This window comes from Cladophialophora bantiana (assembly GCF_000835475.1).
Source record: "Cladophialophora bantiana CBS 173.52 unplaced genomic scaffold supercont1.9, whole genome shotgun sequence".
Lineage (NCBI taxonomy): Eukaryota > Fungi > Ascomycota > Eurotiomycetes > Chaetothyriales > Herpotrichiellaceae > Cladophialophora > Cladophialophora bantiana.
Window position 1 is genome coordinate 1495118 of NW_015971583.1, and position 14529 is coordinate 1509646.

Below are 14529 nucleotides of genomic sequence, written 5' to 3' on the forward strand. Positions count from 1 at the left end.
TGCTCGAGACGGGATTTTACATCGTCAACCATCCATAGGGACCATATTTCGTGCGTGAGTTGGATAAGAAAGGAAAAGTAGTGGTAGGTTCGTCAAGATGGTCGTGCGAGTCAACTAATTTGGGCAAGCGGACTGCAAGTGTCCGGGTTGCTTGCCTGGAATGCATAATTAGAGCTATTTGTCAATCCCAGGGAGGTGGTCTCACATTTGTAGCAGATGCGTTCAGAACTGGGTTCAGATGGGCAGTCGCGAGAGAGATGACCTTGCTCGCCACAATTCTACATTCCATGTCAGTGGACGGATGCGCGTCGCAGGTGAGAGAGACATACGTAGCATTTCTGAGACCGACCTTGGGTGCAGTCACTGGCGTATAGTCAGCAAGGTAAAAGGTGCAGCAAGATTCATCGTGCATTACCGGGACATGTGGCCGATGCCACCGCAAGACTGGTTGGAGGTGGTCAGCACTGATCTCAACATTGTCCGGGACAGAGCCTCACATAGCAGGTTTGGCCCCCGCCACCGCGACTGAAGCCGCCGCCGAACCCCCCGCCGCCACCGCCAGAAGTACAGTCACTGAGGAAATCAGCAGATGCCCAATTCAATGTCCGCAGAGCGATAGTCTTACCGCGCTATGTGGCCCTGCCCTCCACAGCGGTAGCATTCTCGGGATGATCCACCGCCGTAAGTGTTTCCGCCGGCGCTACTCCAACCCCCGCCTGCACCTCCAGGAGGACCGGCCTGAGGGCAGTCGCGCGCGAAGTGTCCTTCATTTCCACCTGTGGCGGAGTTAATATATGTGTCTGAGAAGGGGTCCTTCGAAGGCTGGACTGACATTTGTAGCAAGACTTTGGCTTAGGCGCAGCGGTGCATTCTCGGCTGACGTGACCTTCGGCTTTGAAGGGGGTAAGTAAGAGCGCGGACCGGGAGTGACATGTGCGACGTACCTCCGCAGTTGTAGCTATTGGCATGTCAGTCAACCTGGAATTAAAGGCGAGAGATTGTGAAACGGGTCAGATTACCACTCACCAAGTTGGTGTGCCTTTCTTAGGGCAATCGCGTGCCTGAAGTAAAGTAAGGGGGTGCAGGAGCAAAGATAACAGTCGCGAGTACCTGGTGCGAAGAGTCACCGCAGTTGTAGCAGCCACGATCCATGGTGTTGGTGCGTGCTCCTTTCAAGGAAATCTGAAATTTCAACCGGTTCTCAGTCTCCTGCGGACGCAACTTTTCACGAGGACCAGAGTGGGTGGATGCGTACCAGGGGTCAAGCTCAACAGGAACAAGATGGGCGAGGATCCTGTGCGACAGGATTGTTGTTATGGTGGTGGTGGTTAGAAGTGAACGTTTGGGATAAGTGAAGCTGAGGAGAAAATGCGATGGAGAAAAAGTGGCCAGTGGAGTGGATTGGCAGAATGGGACACCGAAGTTTTCAACGTCATACTACGGAGCACTATTAGTACTCGATACTGTGAATTAGTGCTCTCAAAAATCCCTGTGGCCCTACAACTCGGGTAGGTTTGCCAGCGTCGCCAGCCGCAAGCTGCTCTTGGTTCGCCCGTTGGTCTGGTTCTTCATGACCCCTTTCCTGTCATTCCTGGAGCCACGCGGAAGGCTTCCCTCACGTCTATTCGTCCTGGTAGCAGATAAGCCGACGCGTCCATCACCCGACGAGAATACCTTCTCGACCTGTCTCGATGTCTTGCTGTACGGAGTGCTAAGGTGCTAGGTATGTTTTGGTTCCAAGCTGACAGTGGTGACAGGTCTTTTGTATACATCTTTGTTTATTCCCAACCCTTCTAGCTGCTACGTAAAATCGTACAACGCCATTATCTGTTTCTGATCTCTTTCGCCCAACACAACCACCTGCTCTTCATCAAATCCAACCCACCTTCGAGTGAGCTCCAATTCGTTCCTGATCTCCCGCAAGGCAAGTCCCAGGCTGGGGTTTCGCCGAGCGAATAGACCAGCGCCACGGGAAAATGCATTGACTGATGTGATCCGAGTGCTGGTCCGAGGTTGGGTTTCGGCGGTCATAACCGGTTCCAGGTCCCAAACTCGCATTTCATCTCCGTGGAAGCTGATCGATACTGCTTTGCCCCGGTTGTTGACCTCTGCACCTGAAACTGCCGATGTGTGACCCCAGAGACGTCTCCCTGAGCTAATTTCTAGTTTTTCATCATTCGAAGTCACCAGGAACGACATGATCGTATTATCTGCCAAGGTACCGATCAGGAACGGATGCTGGTAGGAAAGCGACGTTGGCGGGTTCATCAGTTGAGGGTGCAGGGGCAACGGCATGGAGCTTGTCGATTTGGTGGTCATATCGTCTTTGGTCCGGCCTGTGTATCTGAGATCCATAGGAAGTCCAATGGTCGACGCCAGTTTGCTGTCGACAAGTCTGCCGGCGGTGGTCAACCGGATCTCCTGCAACCCGATGCACCATCCAGACTGAAGCCTGTTAAATGCGTATGCGACAGTGGCAATGAGTTGAGTTGGTGTGCGCCGCAGGGCAACTGAAATAGGCGAGAAGGAAGCATCGGATTGAAGCCGAGCAAGTGTAAACATATTTGTGGCATCTCCGCCTCGTGTTTCCTTAGATTCCCACTGATATAGACTTAGAAATTTCGTTCTGGAGACTGTCATCACATATGGGTTGGCAAGGGAAATAGCCATTAGAGGTCCATCGGCGGACTGGTGACTTGACCGATGCTCGAATTGACCTTCACGGTCATACAAGTAAATAGAGAACGATCCGTCATCAAACCCAAGCAAGATATGGACCGTGTCGTCGACAGTTTCCACTGCAATACAGGTGGCTTCTGACTGCGCATGAAGGTGAATCTGAGCCCTTGAGGTTCTTGTCAAGTCTCGCTCCCAAACCCGGAGGCCAGTTGAGCGATCGACCGTGAATATCATGCCTCGGTGGACTTTCGCAATCACAGGTGGGGCAGGTGGACGAGCGACCTCGACTTCCTTGACTCTGGCCTGGCCCTTTGACCAATTTGTTTTGATTCTAAACTGACTTTTCCAGTCAACCGAAGCATCTGGTCGCCCTGGACCCGCAGCAGGAATCCGTCGCATTCGCGGCCGCACCCATGTTTGTATATATTTCGCCTTCCAGATTCCGCGATCGGTAGCGAGAGAACGAAGCCGACGTGAGACACAGTGGATGGATTAGCGAAAGCTCAGCCAGCAGGGACCGCGAAGGACTCACCACTCAGTCTTCAGTAAGTCCTTAATCGGGAGAAATGACAGGATCCGCAAGAGAATCTCGTCGCTGACGTCCAGCAGATTGCGCTTGGATCCAGTGCGACTTCGTTTAGCAGGCGCTAGTTGCTTGTCGGTATCCTCGTCACACCGTCTCCGTTTTGGCATCTCGAGAGCGCAGCCTGGGCTGGTTGTATGAATGAATGGTCGATAGAGTTTCGCCGTTTGGCCGTCTAGAGATGGAGATCTGGTCGGTGCCTTCCCCACATCGCGTCACTGTGTCTCCACCCGCCGGCTGACTAAAGAGCGAGGACGCTCGGAAGTTTCCAAAGATTCTCGAACGCGAGAGGCGCGCCTGACTTCAGACTTCACCTACCGAAGAAAGTTGCTCGAAAATCACCATGTCCACGCCTACGCTTTCGCTTACGTCAACCCTAGTCCTCGCACTTACGCAGAGCGAAGCACTCCAACGGCAGCTCGAAGACAGCAATAGGACCATAGAACGTCTGAAACGCGACAATGAGAAGCTCAAACACGAGATCCAGGAACTGAGTCAGGCACGTCTGCAGAACCAGAACGAAGGGCCAGAGCTTGCAGCCCAACTGGACCAACTATTCCGAAAAGATGCAGAGAAGCAAGCAGAGATTGACAGCTTGAAGAATCAGCTGCGCAGGGAAAGAAAACGCTCACAGAATCTACATCTGTCCTCTCCCGCCGTGTCTGGTGATGAGCAAACTCCAATAAATGCCACTCGCAAGCGACAGAGAGCCAACAGCGCGGGCAAGACAGGAGCGCTCCAAGAAATCGATCTTAATGTGTCTTCAGGAAGCCGCTCTATCCAACGACCGAAATCTAAGCGATTGAGCGACCGAGGAGCAGAAGCTATCTCATCACTCGCAGAAGATGGCGTTGATTACAATGGAGATGGTAGAGATAATCCACCGGAGAAGCCTGCTCCCACAAACATCTCGCCTCGTAAACGTCTGCAGGCATTAATGACAGCACCCACGCCTACGACGCCAGGACCTACTCGTCCCAATGCGGTGAGAAAATGTCCTGTTACGAACAAGGCATTAGAGAAGAGTGAGCCGCTTCGTTCCCGGCCCCTCCGTCAGCTCGACCTTTCCCACTTCAAAGTCAACCCAAAATATACGGGAGGCCTTGACTACGCGTTCCAGGAGGTTGTCCGTAACAGGGAAGCGAGGAAGTGTCTGCCAATTTGTACGCGGCCTGAATGCTGTGGTGCCAAATTCAGAGTTTTGGCAGAGACACTGCCCGTTGATCTGAACGTTTCTGAAGACGACCTTTTGCGTGATTTTCTTGGACCTGGTTCAGCGGACAAGATAAGCTCACTGACCCCTTTGGCGAGATCGAATTTAGTGCATGAGGCGAGAGCGAATTCACTTGCCAAGGAGTATGGAAGGAAACACAGGGCAAATTTCGAAACACCATCTACGCCTCCAGGGTTCTGGGACGTGGATATTCCTTCCACACAGGAGCAAAAAGAGAACCAAGAGCAAGCAAGGCAGAAGCAAAGGGACGAGGTCGAGAAGCGGTATCAAGAGGCGATCAAGGGTGGACGCTGGATCTTTGCAGATGAATGATTCCACAGTGTGCATGGGGGCAGAAAAACACCAAGGCTGACTTGAACAATCTTGAAGCCCGCCTGAAGATGGGCATAGTGCTACCTCACAGGTGATGGGAAACGACACATTTGAGGAAAGTGAGAAGGACTCCTACCCGCACATCAGTCCCAGACCATGGTCCAGTCGACCTTCGCCTTTATATGTTTTCCATGCGAAAGACACGGTCTCAGAGCCAGGGAAACGACCTCTTTACTCCTGGACTACTCCCTGCGGCCGTCGCTTGGCGTCTGTTTCTAGCTCCTGTCACGCGAGGCACACCAATTTCCTTTCTTCATTTTCTCCCCCTTTGAGGTCTATTGCGTGCTTCCTCCTAGCACGTAACATTCTAACCTTTGTATCTGTCACATTGGTCCTTTCGGAATGAGAACTCATCGTTGACGTTCAACTCCTCAACCTTGTCTAATCTGCGGTCAGGAATGGAGAAAATCCCTGACGCCAACGCCATGTCTGCCACACTCTCGAATGGGATTATCCCACCAACTTCAGATCCGAGAAGCTCATCAGCAGCCACTATTGATCGCTTCAGGTAGCCATGGCCAGTGAGATCAATCCCTGCGGCACCTTGCGCAACGATGGCGTCCTCCGGGTTTTCTCGCGTTCAGATCGGGAAAGACGTGCTCGACTTGAGCCATTTCCAGCGGATTTTCACCCGTATAACGGATCATCTTCGCCGAGTTAGCGATCTTCTGCCGAATCATCACGGCGACATACGTGCTGGTAAACCGCACCTGGCACGGGATTTGCCTTGGACAAAGCCTTGAGAGTTGTCAATGCGACGGGTCCGTCTGAGCTCAAGCAGAGACCGCTGAAGAAATCTTATGCTGTCTGTTTAAAGTGCAGGTTGCTAGCATCACTCATTCCAGCCAGGTACTTTCCCGAGTCGATAACCGTGGTACATCGCTCCTTCGCAGGTCTGATCAGCTTCTCGAAATAGGGATGTCCGCTCTCGATCCAGCATGCGGGATGGGATCAACAAACAACCAGATCCTATTACAACAGCAAGAAATGGCTCTAGGCGTCGCATGGCAGCATATCCATTTTCCGTCAGCGCGAAAAGGACTTCATCCAACACTGAACTCGTCACTTTCCCAGTCTCTACCTCATACACCCAACTTTACCCAGCAAGACTTCTCCGCTGATCTGTTTGTTCCTCAACCATCCTCAAAGGGAAAAAGGAGGAGGAGGAGGAGGAGGAAGATACCATTCAGCAAACTCTTTCAGACGTTTTGCTCAGGGAAGCGAAAGAGCTCGAACGGAGGGGTTCCGACTGAAGGCAGCAAGGAAGAGGCAGAAAGTATGGAGGACACTACACTGTCCAAGGGGAAGGACCAGAAAGTAGCGAGAGTACTAAGTGAACAAAACACGTCGCCGGCTCCTGTCACCGCCTCGGCCTCAGGTGGTAATTAGGCCGGAGGACTCGTCCGACGAAGAATCATCTGACTAGGAGCTTGGCCCGCGCAAAAAGCGCAGAAATGTCCACGAGACCGTGTACCACAATGCGCAGGAGGATATTCAATCTTTCAAAAGATTGCTTTGGGATGGGGCGGGGATCACTGAAGCAAACATCTCCGCCAGCCAGACCCGCATGGCCACTGGGCAGACCCGCAGGCAGGCATTCGACCAGGTCTATGAGTCTCTGCAAGACCAGGTGCATTGGAAATGAGCCTCTCGCGGCTCACCAGCATGGCCGAGCATAGGGGTGTCTCATGATCTGCGGCATATGTGCAAGTTGTCGTTTTGCAATGGAATAGCTCGGGCACCACATCTGGATTTTCACCTGGGGATATGAGACACATCGAGCTAGCGAGAGACGGAACCGCTCGAAATATTCTCTAGAAAAGGACAAACAAAGAAAGAGGTGTCAAATGTTTAGAGTATAAGCCACAGAGACAGCAGAGGTCCTGGAGAAGCGACTTGAGAGATGGAGGAGACAAAAGAAAGCTAGCTTGAAGGCGCAAGCGACTGGGCAACTCCAGGAATCGTGCTACTATGTAACCCTTACACAATAGAAGAGGGAACGAACGACGTATAAACATGTTTCCAGTGTTCAACATTGTTGTATTAGTAGTCCCGTTCCAACTCAGCGGAAGGGTCTCGAGGACGAGGAGGCGAGAACGTCGAGGTTGTGGAAGGCCCGCAAGTCCGGAGAGTCAAGTTAGACATCACTTCTGGCCGCAAGCTGCAAGGGACATTGCGCAATCACTCATCTGTCGAAGCCTCTGGAGGGAGTCATCGGCCATCTGATAATTCTCTAATATGGGTGGGATGTCATGTTCGCCAGCTAGCGCCTACCGATGCCGATGAGATCACTGAGGTGCGATGCTCCCATAAAACTCCAACTCTTCCTGGACCAGCTCCGCCTGGCCTATGTATGCTCATCCCATAGTCTCGAATGTTCGTGAAAAGCCCAAGCCTCCGAGATCATGACGATAAAAAGCACGAGAAAATACGCCCGGAATGCTTGGACTGCGACAAGCGCGCCCTTCGACCGTTCACCATTCAAGGTGCGGTGAATTCTGTGGCAATCAAACACTCCCGCAAATGACATCGCTATCCTCTGAAACGCCAAACAGAACTCGACATGGTCTCGAAGACACATCAACGCCCATATATGCAAGACTTCCAGCTCTTTTGCTGTTGTCTGGACCCAATATCATATGTAGTCGATATGGTCCTACGAGTCAAAGATAGGAGCGAAAATAGGAATTCCCCGGCTCTCCAAGTCATAAACGACTCTTCTCGTGACCCTGGGATTGGAGATGACGAATACAGCTTCCGCCTCGGACGAAACAAACAGCTCATAGGCCTGTTTTACAAGGTTGGGTCTTCCAGAGACGGTTGTGTTGATGATGATAGCATCCGGATCAGCTCGACGGACAACGTCGATGACGCGCTTCGAATAGGTGACTTCGGGATCAGGGGTAGACCAGAGTATTCGGCACGAAATGTCCCTCTTATGTAACAGTGACATTATGGGACCAATTCCCGAGCCGGTGGCCACCAAAACCGTTTTCTTGAAGATTGGGGCCACATGCAGCACTCCCATCGTGGGAATGCCACGGACCCATAATTTCGTAGGCGGTGACCTGATCAGCCGAGACGTCCAGTCTCCAGCCTTGGATACAAGAACCGAGAAGCCGCGGCCGTCCTCTTCTGGGATGCCAGCAAATGCATGCCATTCCAGAAGGGGGCTGTCGGACAGTCGAGGAGCAGCACAGAGAGGCAAGTTTGTATAGGTAAAGTGGAGACGTATAGCATGGTCGGACAGAGGCTCTGCGTTGACCACGACCTTTCTCAACCATACCCATGGCAAGGCAATCGAAATGGTGGCAATCATAAGCGTCCAGAAGATGGGGCTTTCGAGGACTAGTCGTTGAGCCGGGATGCTGAAGGCGGCATCGTGGACTCTTGCATCTGCCAGGAGACCGAACTCGGCCCAAAACAAAGCCACAGCTGTCCAACCGGCAAAGCGATGAACCAGCTCAAACTGATTGTGTATCCTCGCGCGTATGCCGGGATGAGCCATGGCAATGATGGAGATCAGGAGGACGTCAAGGATGACGGTGATGATGGGTATGCTGTTCTGGTGTAGACGCAAAGCTCCAGTCCGCAAGGCTCTGACGATTGATACATTAAAAACGGCGAACCACACGACTGCCGCCATGCCCGCTCCGCTGTGTAGGCCCCCCAGATGATAGATCTTTGCCGCCAAGCGACGAAATCGCAGTGGGAACCACCTGGGACATTTGCCGAACATCCAGAAGAGAGCATTGATGATCAATTCTTGTCGGACCAGGACAGCCACTGTCAGATTGATAGATACAGCGGTCGCAGTCCACTCTGGTGACATGGAGAGAAGTCTATGCTGTGTAACCAGCACAATGATGGCGATGATATTGGCAGCCAGAGCGAGGGCGTTGAGACGGCGATACACGGAGAAAATAGTCCACCGTAGGTTACGCAAGAGGCGGGTGTATTTTTTGTCAGGCATCTTTATCTCGGGTACAGGCTGCTTCTCGAGGATGACTGAACCTGATCTGGAGGATGTGTGATCTTGTGCAACCTTGAGGCCTGGTGCCGTCGCTAATTCTGACGCTCCGAGAGACAATGTCGTTGGGTCTGCGCCATCAATTTGTGTTACGGGATAGTTGGGATCGTCGGGATCGTCGAACAGAATCTGAGGGAGGATGTGGCTTTCTATTACCCCTTTTTGGTCGACATGGAAGCGGACTTGGTCCTTCTGCCGAGATTTGAGGGTGCGAAGAGATGGAGAGGCGGCCAATGCCATTGTGCAAGGACTAGACGCGTTTTGTCAGTCAGGATGTTGGACCACGCTCAGCGAATGCGTTTGCGACAGAAAACCGAACTGCAGAGACAAACGAGGTCACGATGGCAAGAGAAGTGATCATCAAGTGGTCACTGACCTCCCGAGAAGATCGACCCCCTGACTTGTGTAAAAGGGATGTCGGCAGCAGCCATTGGGCAAAGAGTTGGGACTCTGAAGTGACAAGTCACAGGTGAAGAGCCATGGATGAAATTTGTCTCCCAAACTCCGATATGATTGCGATCGCAAAGAGGCGAGGCAGTCTAGACCCTATGGCTGGGGATGGACGAGCAGAGCACTCACCAGGTTTCTTTTTCAACCCAGTCGAAGTTCAGACGTGGCCGACGCGCTATGGGACAGGATAGGATAAGGCCTTCTGAAGGGAGGTATCCGCAAGCCTTATAACAACGCGGCAGGAGACTCGAGCGGAAGCGGTCGATGGAAACGCCAGACGTATCCTCGTTTCTTCAATGCGGCCAAGTGAATTCAGTCAGGGCAGCGGTACATGGGATATACGTCTCGGGAGGCCGTCAGGTCAGTAAGGAACGGAGAGGTCAGGTGGCGAAGGACTTGGCGAGGAGCGAGTGAAGCTGAGCAGCCGAGGAGCTGAGCGACTTGCTCAAGACCGGGGCAGGGCTGTGGGTGACTCGAAAACGTGGGTAATGAGAAATCACGTAGCCGCAGCCGAAGGATGACAGAAACAAGCAGAGAGGCGAGCTCAGAAGGGATCCGAGTGAAGATAAGCGAGGGACACGAGGGTGTTGAGAGGCGACAGACGAGTGACGGCAGACGGCGAAGTGCCTTGAAGTGTGTGGTGGTAGTCGTTGTGTTCTGTAGGCCGAGTCGATGTGCAAATAACAAGGCGAAAGCGTGGCGTGGCCAGCTCGTGCGTGATGCTTTCCCATAGGACTGGATTCGGACTGGGGCGATGAGGATAAGGATGGGATAGGAAAGGGATAAGGATACTGCGATACTGCATGCCCATGCAACCAGGATGGATCCCAAAGGAGGATTGGACCCACGGATTTGGATCGATGGTTCAGGGAGGTGGAATGGCCCAGCTACTGTTGGTTTGGATTCTCGGTAGCCAATTGATAGTGACGCCAATATATTGATTCGAGAGGGAGAAGGAAGGAAGCACAGCTGCAGACAGCAGTGATGTGGTCCATCTGCAGCCACTTCCACCTCAAATTCGACTGCCACCACCACTGCCACCACCACTGCACTCTTCTGCACTCTCCTCTTGCTGCAGCTCTTTCTGCCTCTCCCCCATCTTCACAGTACAAGAGGCCGACCAGACAAGAGACGAGTAGATGCTGTTGGAGCTGACTAATGTAGCCGCTGTCAGAATCCCTCTGCACACCTACCATCGTGCTATGTAGCCATGTTGTATGTTGTATGGTGCATGTTGTATCATTTCAGCGACTCTGCACGTGTTTCTCACATGTCAAATCTGGACTGCACCTGCTGTTCGTGGATCGCAGTGGCTAAACCCGAACGAGGCGACGGTGAGGGTCAGAGTGAGGGTGACAGTGGCGATGACGATGGCAAGGATCCTGACGTCGACCTCACCTTCTTCAGCTGGCAGCCCCTCTGGTCAGTGACAGGCCTGATTGCTTAATTCATCCTCTTCACTCACCTCCCCTAGTGACATGTCCCTACGAGCCTTTACCTTTCACTCAAGGACATCCTCAGTTCTTCCCTTTGGCCTCTCGTTCTCTCTGTCCTCTGACAGCAGGACCGGTCTCATCTCCACGTTCCTACCAGTGATCCGTCTTTGCTCCTCATTCATGCTCACAAAAGGCATGCTTCTTGCATCTCTTGTGTTACCTGACCGTCCGGCAAACTGTCACACCTGTCTTTGTGTCTTCGTTGTCTGCAAGCCACCGTTACACCATGTCTCTGTCCCAACCCCACCCCACAGACATGGTCGATGCTGTCTGGACTGCTCCAAGATCCATCCAGATCCCGACCACTGACATCTTGACCTTTGCCTTTGCCAACTTAAGTCAATATGACAATAATTGCCCAGTAAGCTGCTTGAACCAATGCAGTCTCAGCCTTTGGCCTTGATGCTGATCGCCTCGATCCTCGTTCGCAGATCTTCATCGATGCCAACGATCCCTCCAATAGGATCTCGGCCCAGCAGGCCCTTCAGACTGTTCGCCAACTGACCCACGGCCTTTCAGCGCTGGGTCTGAAGGACGGCGGATGCGTGTGCCTGCATGCTTTTAACAACGTGAGTCTTCCTCCTGTTGCGCAGACCGGCTATTCCCGCCTTGCCCACTGCTTCACCTTGATGCTGTGTGACTTGACTGACCGAGGGGGATCGACCTGGGGTCGAAGATAGATCTGGTATCCCTCGATCTGGCTGGCAGTAATCGGATCCGGGGCTCGTGTTGTTGGGTCCAATCCCAAATACACCAAAGATGAGCTGATTCATTTGCTCCGTCTCACGAAGCCTACCGTCATCTTTGCTCAAGTAGACTGCTTGGAACCAATGATTGAAGCGGTGGCCTACTGCGAGATGGGCTCCAAAATTTTCATCATAGGGTCCCATGACGCCTCACCCCAAGTCCAAGGTCGGGAATATGGTAGCTGGCGTACCCTCTTGCGTGAGCCCGAAGGTGATTGGCATGCTCGCACTGCAAATGGGAAACCTGACCAAGAGCGCATTGCGGCGTATTCCATGAGCAGCGGAACAACCGGTCTCCCTAAGGCCGCGATGATCTCGCATCGGTATATTGTGGCCTTGACGGCAATCCTGGAGGATCAATTCCGTCACAGATCGTACCGAGTATGGTGTCCGCGCGTATCCAAAGGCGGCAGAAGCAAGACTGACATGCTTCATAGCCATCACAGCTGATCTGTCTACCTGTCTTTCACGCATTTGCATCACCCTTGGCCCTGGTGTTGCCACTTCGATTGGGTCTTCCCACCTTTTTCCTGCCAAAGTGGTCACTTTCGGAATATTTGCAAGCCATACACACGTACGCCATTACCGACACCCCAGTCTCTCCACCAATTGTTGGCGCTTTGACCCAGCTCCCTGCTTCCAAGTCGCCCCTTCTCGAAAGTCTCCGATATGTCGTCTCTGCCGGTGCCACTCTTCCCGCAATCGTGCAGAACAAGTTGTACGATGTCTTGGCACCCACGGCGGTGATTACTCAGTGTTGGGGGACCACCGAAGCAGGCTGGCACACTATAGGCAGCTGCTCGCAAGAGAAGGATCGTTCGGGTAGCGTGGGGCGATTGCTGCCAAATGCTCAAATGAAGTTGGTGGATGAAGATGGCAGCCTGATTGTGGAGGAGGGCAAGGCTGGAGAGGCGTTTATCAAAACCGCCATGTTGTTCTCGGGGTATCTGGGAAATCCTGACGCCAACAACGACTCATTTGACTCAGACGGCTTTTACCGCACTGGCGACCGGGTGTCTGTCCGGGGAGGTTATCTATACTATTCTGACAGGATCAAAGAGACGATGAAAGTCAAGGGGTGGCAGGTCTCACCGACGGAACTCGAGAGTGTTCTCATTCAGCATCCCCAGATCGAGGACGTCGCTGTGGTCGGTGACATCCGGGAGATCGCGGGAGGATTGTCGGAGACATTTCCATGCGCATATGTGGTTCGATCTGGCCGTGATCGAGCAGCCCCATTGCGAGAGCAGGATGTCAAGAATTTTGTCGCATCCAGACTCATCTCATACAAGCAAATCACTGGGGATGTCATCTTTGTCAAGCAAATCCCCCGATCTCCTTCTGGAAAGATCCTTCGTCGAAAGCTACCTCAAGCTGAGCGCGATCTGATGAATGAAAACGTGATGGTGAAAACTGAGGAGGAATGAGCAAGAGCCATTGATCAGGATGGCCTGTGTTCCGCTGGAAGGCCTCACAAATAGGTTGATATTATCAAGGAGAAAGAAGGCGCAGCAGATCTGCAAGTACCACTACGTTTTTGCATGACGGCACAACCAGCATCTGGGCGAGCCCGTTTACGTAGCTAAAAAGAACAGAGATGAGTTCAATAGTAGCCAAGTGGTTGCGCAGAAAAAGTAACGGGATTTGGGTAGTGTTGAGAAACACGGTTCGCTAGGATGCGCGATATGGACCATTCGAATGGCGCTTGATAGAGCGTTGTCAATGCTCACCCAACGTTGAAGAATCGAGAGCAAGCAAGCAAAAAGCAGGTGGCAAAGAAACGTCAAACTGAGCAGCGAGGAAACAAGTTCGTTTGGCGTGCTAAGGTTTGCGTAATCCTCCGTACAGCGGCCTACTGCCGAGTATTCAGACCAAAGTACAACACCGCTCCTCTCACTGCTTCTCCACAAGGAGGCATATTAATTACTCCCGATCCCGAATTTGAAATTGTTCTCTTCTTTCTTTTCCTAGAGGCCATTGTCATCACACAGCTGATACGCATCAAAATTACTTTGCTTTATCAAATCAGCCAGGATGTCTCTTTCAACACCAGTACCGGCCGATATCACAGTGCAAATAGTTGTGCCCAACGACTCCAATCCCACAGCTCCGCCCCTCCTCTCAGCGGAGCGTCGTATAACCCCCACATGGACCGTGTCCCAGCTGAAATCCAAACTTGAACCTATCACGGGGATTCCTTCGTCGTCACAATCTCTTCGCACAAAATCTCTGGACGGGAGCTGGACCGGGTTGAGCAGCGACGTGTCGCTGCTCTCTGATCCCCGATTCGGGATCAGGAGGGGCTCCGAGATCGAAGTCCAGGACACCCGGCCTCCTCAACTGCGACAAAACCTCAACTTCCTCGCGGCGGATCTCAGTTCGGTAGAAAAGTATCAGATGCCAGAGACCCAGTATGAGAAATTGGAGGACTCGGTGCTGGCGTGGAAACGCCGCCAAAAATTGGGGAGATTCGATCCCCTCGCCAAGTCCCAGTCTCAGATGGTGGAGGAGAGAAAACGGAAGGATGAGAAGGAGATGGAGGCCCGCGGGATCGGGGTGGGGATGAGATGTCGTGTGGGCCACGATGACGCGAGGAGGGGCACGGTCAGGTTCACGGGTGACATTCCCGGACTGGGCGGGCAGAGGGAGGAAGGGTGTCTCTGGGTTGGTGTGGAGCTGGACGAGCCATTGGGGAGGAATGATGGAAGCGTACAGGTTGAACTTGAGGAGGAGGGGGGAAAGCGGGTCTATGAGACGAGAAGGGTCTTTCAGTGCGCGGATAAGTATGGTGTTCTAGTCAGGCCCGAGAAGGTCGAGGTAGGCGACTTTCCTCCCCTGGGTGATTTGTTGGACGAGGATATGGAGGAAATTTGACGCCCGAGAGGGAAAGCAAGCAAGCAAGCACGGGTCAGAACGAGAAAGAAGAGCAGCCTACGTGC

General features: G+C 52.8%; 6 protein-coding genes across 6 annotated transcripts; 3 read left to right on the plus strand and 3 right to left on the minus strand.

The window, feature by feature from the left end:
* Positions 1-110: 110 nt before the first annotated feature.
* On the minus strand, positions 111-1152 carry Z519_06854 (uncharacterized protein; the record flags this gene model as incomplete). Its single annotated transcript, XM_016764592.1, has 9 exons — positions 111-278; positions 330-363; positions 416-444; positions 498-573; positions 626-776; positions 833-892; positions 945-958; positions 1027-1061; positions 1111-1152. 9 exons carry the CDS (start codon positions 1150-1152, stop codon positions 111-113), a joined length of 609 nt encoding a protein of 202 aa, XP_016619674.1.
* Positions 1153-1800: 648 nt separating this feature from the next.
* On the minus strand, positions 1801-3078 carry Z519_06855 (uncharacterized protein; the record flags this gene model as incomplete). Its single annotated transcript, XM_016764593.1, has 1 exon — positions 1801-3078. The coding sequence occupies one exon, from the start codon at positions 3076-3078 to the stop codon at positions 1801-1803; it is 1278 nt and encodes a 425-aa protein (XP_016619675.1).
* A 527-nt stretch (positions 3079-3605) lies between these two features.
* Z519_06856 (uncharacterized protein) lies at positions 3606-4808 on the plus strand (the record flags this gene model as incomplete). Its single annotated transcript, XM_016764594.1, has 1 exon — positions 3606-4808. The coding sequence occupies one exon, from the start codon at positions 3606-3608 to the stop codon at positions 4806-4808; it is 1203 nt and encodes a 400-aa protein (XP_016619676.1).
* Positions 4809-7524: 2716 nt separating this feature from the next.
* Positions 7525-9138, minus strand: Z519_06857 (uncharacterized protein; the record flags this gene model as incomplete). Its single annotated transcript, XM_016764595.1, has 1 exon — positions 7525-9138. The coding sequence occupies one exon, from the start codon at positions 9136-9138 to the stop codon at positions 7525-7527; it is 1614 nt and encodes a 537-aa protein (XP_016619677.1).
* Positions 9139-11070: 1932 nt separating this feature from the next.
* Positions 11071-13017, plus strand: Z519_06858 (uncharacterized protein; the record flags this gene model as incomplete). Its single annotated transcript, XM_016764596.1, has 4 exons — positions 11071-11205; positions 11276-11413; positions 11525-11971; positions 12028-13017. The coding sequence occupies 4 exons, from the start codon at positions 11071-11073 to the stop codon at positions 13015-13017; spliced, it is 1710 nt and encodes a 569-aa protein (XP_016619678.1).
* Positions 13018-13624: 607 nt separating this feature from the next.
* Positions 13625-14464, plus strand: Z519_06859 (uncharacterized protein; the record flags this gene model as incomplete). Its single annotated transcript, XM_016764597.1, has 1 exon — positions 13625-14464. The coding sequence occupies one exon, from the start codon at positions 13625-13627 to the stop codon at positions 14462-14464; it is 840 nt and encodes a 279-aa protein (XP_016619679.1).
* Positions 14465-14529: the final 65 nt, after the last annotated feature.